At 56.0% G+C, this 7,557-nt stretch overlaps 2 protein-coding genes across 2 annotated transcripts in view; both read right to left on the reverse strand.

The window, feature by feature from the left end:
* The window catches only part of DHRS13 (dehydrogenase/reductase 13), a 3,021-nt gene extending 148 nt beyond the window's left edge, over positions 1 to 2,873 (reverse strand). The window contains exons 1-5 of the mRNA XM_042026209.1: positions 2,620 to 2,873; positions 2,415 to 2,533; positions 1,523 to 1,646; positions 1,134 to 1,445; positions 1 to 573 (exon numbers count right to left, since the gene is read on the reverse strand). The exon at positions 1 to 573 is cut by the window's left edge and continues 148 nt beyond it. Coding sequence (XP_041882143.1) covers positions 245 to 573; positions 1,134 to 1,445; positions 1,523 to 1,646; positions 2,415 to 2,533; positions 2,620 to 2,746 — 1,011 coding nt within the window. The 5' untranslated portion in view covers positions 2,747 to 2,873 and the 3' untranslated portion in view covers positions 1 to 244. The remainder of the gene's footprint in view (positions 574 to 1,133; positions 1,446 to 1,522; positions 1,647 to 2,414; positions 2,534 to 2,619) is intronic.
* A 928-nt stretch (positions 2,874 to 3,801) lies between these two features.
* PHF12 (PHD finger protein 12) overlaps positions 3,802 to 7,557 on the reverse strand; it is a 32,134-nt gene continuing 28,378 nt past the window's right edge. The window contains exons 14-15 of the mRNA XM_042026200.1: positions 5,560 to 5,698; positions 3,802 to 4,958 (exon numbers count right to left, since the gene is read on the reverse strand). Coding sequence (XP_041882134.1) covers positions 4,624 to 4,958; positions 5,560 to 5,698 — 474 coding nt within the window. The 3' untranslated portion in view covers positions 3,802 to 4,623. The remainder of the gene's footprint in view (positions 4,959 to 5,559; positions 5,699 to 7,557) is intronic.

Consider the following 7,557-nt stretch of genomic DNA (forward strand, 5'->3'; position numbering starts at 1 on the left):
GTGTGTGTGACACTGCATGAGTGTGCAAGGCAGGGTGCGTGTCCTGCAGTGTGTGTGCAGGCCTGGGCGTGCTGCTCTGCGCACCCACACACATCCCCTTGCACACTCACTCACTGTCACCCCCCAGCTCTGCTGCACGTGCAGGGCACGGTGTGTGTCCATGTTCAAGGGCTGGCGCCCCTCGCACACTCCTCTTCCACACCCACACAGGACCCCCTGGGCTCCCTCATCACCACCATCCCCTTTATTGTGCCGTGGGAGCAGCAGGGCCCTCCCGATGTCCCTCCTGATGTCCCTCCCGCTGTCCCCCTGCCACCCCCAGCCCCACCAGCCGCTCGCTGCCCTCCCAGAGTGCCCGTGCCAGGCGGTCATCACGGCCTGCCGGCCATGGCAGCCGGGGGCCACAGTCAGTGAAGTAGCGGCCACTGAGGGGCTCGAGGCCCTCCTGCGTGGCGCAGTCCAGCACCACCTGTGCCCCCTCGGACGGGTCCAGGAACAGCAGCCAGGCCAGCGGCAGCAGCAGCGGCTTCAGCCACAGCGGCGCGTGCCGGAACAGAGAAGTGTTGACGAACCCTGTGGGAGATTGGCACATATGGAGCGTCCCCCATGGACTGTCCCCCATGGAGCGTCCCCCTGTGTGCCCCAGTGGATGGGCACCTAAGGGAGATGGCCAAGGTGGCCTTGGCATGGGCAGCACGGCTGTGATTGTCCCCAGGCACTGCCACGCTTGTCCTGGCCGTGCAAGGCCGGGGAGGGGGTGTGTGGGTGTGCCCCATGTGAGGACACGTGCAAAGGGAGATGCCATGCAAAGGGACACATATGAGAAGGGACACACTGTATAAAGGGATATGTTGTGCAAAGGGACACTGTAAAAGGAACATACTGTATAAAGGAGCACAGTGCAAGGTGACAAGGTGCAAAGGGACATGCCAAGATAAGGGACACACCATGAAAGGAGACGCTGTGCACAGGGACACACGCAAAGGGCCGCACAGCACAACAGGAAGATGCTCCCCGTGCAGGAATTCCCTGTGATACAGCAGCAAAGCACAAGGCCACCCCCACAGAGGGACACAACGGGACACAAAGGTGTGCAGATCACAGACAGACACCAAAGGCGAGCTGGGTCCTACCTGGGTGCACGGCGTAGCAGGTGACCTGTGTGCCCTGCTCACGCGTGGCCAGCTCACGGGCGTGCAGCACGTTGGCCAATTTGCTGTCACAGTAGTCCTGGAAGGTGGAGAACAGCCCCGAGGGCGGCCGGCCCAGGGATTCAGGGTGCAGGCGGCCGGCGCAGTGAGCGCTGGAGGCCACGATGACCACCCGGCTGGGAGCGCAGCTCCGCAGCCGCTCCAGCAGCAGCTGGGTCAGCAGGAAATGGCCCAGGTGGTTCACCTGGAAGGGGAGGCTGAAGCCATCCTCTGTCGTGCCCCCGATGCTCACCCCTGTGGAATGAGGAGGCAGTGGCAGCTCATGGTGGTGTCCTGGGGGTGCAGAGGGGATCTGGAGTCCCAGCACTCACCTGCGTTGTTGATGAGGAGGTGCAGGTGGGGCTCCTGCTGCAGGAAGGTGCTGGCAAAGGCTCTCACCGAGTGCAGGCTGGCCAGGTCCAGATGCATGAACAGCACCTCGTTGTTCCCTGTCTCCTGTGGGCACAGCAGGGCCTAGGGCAGGGCCAGGGGGACAGCCCGGGGGGGGTGCTCTGCCCTGGGTGGGGGCTGGAGACAGCCAGGGGCAGGGGGATGTTCTGGGAACCGGATCTGGCCCAAGGGCTGCAATGTGCTGGGACCCCCAGCATGGGAAGCTGCAGCCATTCCCGGGGTACAGTGTGCCCCTCTCTTGGAGTATCTCGGGGTGCCTGGTGATGCCCTGTGGGGGTGTCTGAGGGGTTGTTCCCGGGGTATGCCATGGGGGTCTCCTGGGAGTGCCTGGGGGTTTCCTGGATGTACCCATGGAGGTGTTTTGGGGTTTACTCATGTGATGCTCAGAGATGTCCTGTTGGGTGTCTCGGATGGTGTCCTGGGGGTGCCCAGGGGTATCCCAGGAGTGTCCTGGAGCTGTCCCTTGGTTGCTGGGCTGCATGTGTGTGCCACGGGGGTATCCTGGGAGTGTCCTGGAGCTGCCCATTGGGTGCTGGGCTGCATGTGTGTGCCACGGGGGTATCCTGGGAGTGTCCTGGAGCTGCCCATTGGGTGCTGGGCTGCATGTGTGTGCCACGGGGGTATCCTGGGAGTGTCCTGGAGCTGTCCCTTGGTTGCTGGGCTGCATGTGTGTGCCACGGGGGTATCCTGGGAGTGTCCTGGAGTTGCTCATGGGGTGCCAGGGCTGCCCTGAGGGTGCCCTAGGGATGTTTGGGAATGTCCCGTGGGTAGGAATGCCGGGGGTTCCCCGGGGGTGCCGGTGTCGGCGCTCACCCTGCGGATGCGGCTGGCGGCGGCCTCTCCCCGCCGGGCGCTGCGGGTCGCCAGGATAACGCGGGCCCCGCACCGGGCGAGCTCCAGCGCCGTGGCCGCGCCGATGCCGCTGCTTCCCCCTGCGGAGCGGAGCGCGGGGGTGAGCGGGGCCAAGGGCCGCACCGGGGCTCGTCGCGGGTCCCTGCCGGTCGCTGCCGGCGCTCACCGGTGACGATGGCGGTGCGGCCGCGCAGCTCGGGGCGGGCGCGGGGCCGCGGGGCGCTGCGCAGCCCGTGCCGGAGCAGCGTGTACAGTGCCAGCAGCAGCCCCGTGCCCAGCAGCGCCCACCCCATCCCGTCGTCGTCGCCGTTCCGGGCAGCTCCGGCCCGGCCCGGGCCCGCCCCGCAGCGCTGGGGCCGCCCCGCCCCGCTCCCGCATCCCCGCCCCGCCGGGACGGAGCCACGGGCGGACGGGGCAAAGTCCGCGCGGCTCCAGGCGACCGGAGAGGTGGAGTCGTGGCGCCGGTGGAAGCAGAGACAGACAGAGGGTGAGTGCGGGCCAGCGCTGCCCCCCTGATAAATACGCCGAGAGACCGGTCCTGCCCCGGGGGGTGGGAGATCACAGAATCTGGGGGTGGTTCCGGTGGGAAGGGACCATCGGAGGTCATCTAGTCCAGCCCCCCTGCTCGAGCAGCGTTCCCTGGAGCACTGAGAGCTGTGCCTGGATGACTGAGTAGCTCCAGGGATAGGCAATCCGCCACCTTTTGGGGCAGCCTGTTCCAGTGCTTAGGCACTTGCATGGTAAAGAAGTTCTTCCTCATGTTCAGGTGTAACTTCCCTTGCTCCTGTTTCTGCCCTTGCCTCTTGTTCTATTGCTCAGGACCCCTGAGAGAGCCTGGCTCCATCCATCCTCTAACACGCCCCCTTCAGATCCATGTAGTTGAGAGTAAGATCTCCTCAGTCTGCTCTTCTCCGGGCTAAACAGGCCCAGCTCCCTCAGCTTTTCCTCATAAATGAGGTGCTCCAGTCCCCTGATCTTCCAGGACACTTTCAAGCTGTCTCTCCTACCCTGAGTAGCCCAGAACTGGATGTGCCCCATCCCTGGAAACATTTGAAGTGAGGTTGAAGATGAGTTGAAGATGTCCCAGCTCATTGCAGGGGTTGGACTTGATGACCTTCAAGAGTCCCTCCCACCCCAACCAATTCCATGATTCAATCACCTTCCGGTCCTCACCCTCTTCCTTATCAGCATCCTCCCACATCCCAGGCAGGACACCAGGGTCCCTCCATCCCATCCCATCCCACCCCAGCCTTGTCCCCCAGCTCAGGCTCCTCTGCAGTCAGACACTCTGGGGAAGCTCCAGGTTGTGGTGACACGAGTGAAGACAGACAATCGAGAAAACAGAATGTGAAGTATTTTTTTTTTATATACAGAATACAGGAAAGTTTCTGTAAAGTCTAAAACGTTACAATTACTATGTACAGTGGAACTAGCTGTTCTGCTGCGGGGAGGTGGCAGAGAAACAAAAGAGACAGACAGGTTACGACAAACGATCTGCTACAATAGACAATTTGAGGAACGTCATACCACATGTAGCACTGTACACAGCTTTAAAACATTGAAAAATGCCATCACTGATGTATTTACACAGAATCCAACACTTTTCCTTATTTGAAATAAAAAATAGGATGGACACCAGGAAAAGAACTCATTTCTCACTGCCCATAATACACAGTAGCTACTTGTAGTGCAACCATAGCAGGGAGGGATGGGAAAAATAACTGTGGGAAGAAGAGCGCTTCTTTACATTAAATAAAACAATGATATTGTATAGATTTGCTGTATGAAAACTGTATTTCTCTTTTAATATAAAACTATTGTCACTGGCACAAAATAGAACAAGTTTCTGATTATTTTACAACTGCATGGGAACTATCTGTCAGAGAGAGTCCTCGAGTCAGACAGCGGTCGCCCCTCGCTCTGACACGTCCTGCTCTCACTGCAGTTTTCCTTTTAAAATGAAATGTATAGTACAAATATATGTGCAAATGCCCCTAAAACTTGAGCAAAAAAGAAAAAAAAAGTTAAACGTTCTTCATTTCATGCAAACGGCGTGTGAACAGTCTCTGGGCCGACACAAGAAAAATCCCACCTCGGTTTGTACATTTTTGCATTGTAAAGAGTCTGAGGGCGTTTTCCTTACTCCAAAAAGCTCTCTTCCTAAAAATTCCTAGGGAACTGAGTTGGACCGCAGCACGGGCACCTGGTGGGGTTTCAGAGAAAGCTTCTCCTCCAAGTCCATATCTTGTACTAAGGCAGTGTCCCCCTTGGGCTGTTTGGTCGCAAATTCGGTGATGCTGAAAACGAACTGCAGGCAGCCCAGCTTGATGTAACTGCCGTGGTGGAGCAGGGCCGTGCCCTCCCAGCCAGCCCCGCTGCCCCCGATCAAACTGGAGCTGCTGGCTTTGCAGTTACAGGGTTTCCGATGCTGCCCTTGTGCCTGTGCATTCATCACAGCAGCTTCTTCATGCGCCTCCTCTTCCTGTTTTCTGCTTTTATGTCGTTCTGGGAAAGAATAAGTAAAATGGTAAGGTTTGGGCAGGTCAGCAGCAGCTTGTTTTCATCGACAAGGGTTACTACTGAGGTGCTTCATGGGTAAGATCCTCCAGCCATGGGGGATTTCAGTCTGCAGTGAGGAGCTGATCAAAAGGAAATGGGAATCTGCTCACAGCTTTGTAGAGGCTGAGGCATTTACACATCTATTTTGGCAGCCCAAAAAGAGGAAGCTGATCAGGTGGAGAGCAGGAGTGAGCCATGCAGGGACAGAATGCCTGCAGTACAGCCCAGATCTGCTCACAGCCTGGGAACAGAGGACATGCAGGGGGAAACGTCTCAGGCCTGCTCCAAACTGGCTGCTCATTGAGTCCTGGAGCTTGGTAACTCCAGCACTGGAGGCTGGAGTGGGGTTTAGGTCAGAGCACAGAGCTCTCCAGGCTGCAGAGGAAGGTCTTGCATAACCCCAGCTGAGGGCTGTGGCAAGGCTCCCCTTTTTGCAAGGGGTGCACCAGCCTGTGCAGAACAAGGGGCACCACCTGCTCCTGCCCCTCTCTCAATTAACTCCCTGTTAAGTGGGGGCACATGGGGCTGGTGCTGCCTCAACACTCACTTATCACACTCTGCACTTTGGCAACAATACTGCTGGGAGGAGTGGGTGTCATCTTCTCCGAGAAGTCACACGAATACAGAACATTGTCCACGGTCGTCCCATGCTCACTGTAGTTCAACAGCTCGTAATGCTTCGTATTCTGAAAAGAAAGGGAACAGGAGGGAATAAAGACATAGAACGGTTTGGGTTGGAAGGGACCTTAAAGAGTATCTTGGTTTCAGCCCCTGCCATGGGCAGGGACACTTACCGCTATCCCAGATTGTTTCAAGCCCCATCCAACCTGGCCTTGAACACTGCCAGGGATGGGGCAGCCACAGCTTCTCTGGGCACCATGTGCCAGGGCCTCTCCACCCTCACAGGGAAGCATTCCTTCCTAATACCCTATCTAAGCCCACCCTCTGACAGTCAGAATGAATGGATTCTGCCCATACACACCTCTCTGGAGCACTGAAACACAACCCCTTCTCCCTGCTGCCAGTGGTGGTCAAATAACAGCTGGTAAATATCCTCCAGCTTCAGAGGCCACCAACCCAATCCCCCTGCTCACAGAACAGCCAGCCTTCCTGCAGGAGCTGCTTCCTGGCAGAGAAGGAGGGCCAAAGGGAAGTGGGTTTTACCTACTGCACTTGAACCAACACATCTTTTGGAAATGGGATATTCAAGCTGATGTTCACAAAAGCGAGCATTTTACAGGCACACCTGATGCAAACTTGGCCCAAGACCTGTGCCTAGCAGGAAGAGATGAGCTTTGGAAAGCAAGCACAAGATGGCAAGCAGGCTGCCACGTGGTGCAGCAGCCTCAGGACAGAGGCAGTCTGGGATTCACAGGCCTTGTGCAGACGCTGAAATGCCAGCAGACATTACCGTGACACGCAGCGTTACACAAGCGGTGTCACACTCAGCTGAGCTTTGTGCAGGATGTTGACAGAGTGGAGGAGATTTCAGGTTAGCTCACAGAAATCATCCGAGAGCTCAAGACCTTGTCCCTCAGGGACTACAAGGCTTTAATCAAGTTACAAAAACTCCACATGCACAAGGGAGTAGGTTTTGAAGTAACCTGCTACACTGCAGAAGGAGAACCTGCAGAGAGAGCTCTAGGAAGGGGAATTCTCCCTCTCCAGAGTGACCACAGCCATAGAAGACCTGCAGGGTCAAAGGTCAGTGCCTGGAGCCTGATTTATGATGGACCACTGTGAGGAGATGCTTCCACACAGATCTAAGGTCAGCATCCCATTAGTGAGTGTGTTTGGTAGCTTGCAGGGCACTGGAGGAATGGCTAAAGCTGGCTGTGGGTTAATCCTGGATCCTGCTCTGGAGCTGGTTGACAAATGGTGATATAAAAGGCTCGATCTTGCTTCAAAGACCGTTTCCATGCTAGGAGACATCTCCAGCAGTGCTGTTACTGGCAGGCCCGCTGGTCTGTTTACTTCAAGAACAAACTAATCTCTGGGCTGTAGCTAAGTAGAAACTGTAGGTTTCTGTTTATGCTGTGAGCTTAGCTGAAGTTTTAGCTAAATAAGTAATTTATAGAGAACTGCAGACACTATGAAAGCTTTGTTCCCCCATCACACCTGAAAACACAGGATTCAGAGCAGCTCCTTGGTTTGTTCCAGCTGAGGTTCGATGTTGACACCTAAAGTTTAGTTTTTATTAACAACACTTCCAGATCAAAAAGTATCAGACCATGTCTGTGTCCTTTTCTTTCCCCAGACACCAGCAGTGACAGTGCTGACTTGTGGCCAGTCCTTGCCCACAGGCAGTTAGCTCAGAGAAATCGTGCTGGCAGAGCTCTGTGCTTCAGAAAAGGGTTTGACAGAAAACGCTGACACAGCCTCCACTGGAGTAAAACCATTCACAGCCCTGGCTCTTACTTTGTAGTCCACAAAAAGAGCACCACACAAAGACAACCTGCTGCCTGCATCTCCAGCTCCCACTGCCATGCACACCAAAAAATAATAATAATAATAATAATAATAATAATAATAATAATAATAATAA

Source organism: Corvus kubaryi, unplaced genomic scaffold (assembly GCF_017639235.1).
Source record: "Corvus kubaryi isolate FWS band 111438036 unplaced genomic scaffold, C.kubaryi_AGA036_p1.0 37284, whole genome shotgun sequence".
Classification (NCBI taxonomy): Eukaryota; Metazoa; Chordata; class Aves; order Passeriformes; family Corvidae; genus Corvus; species Corvus kubaryi.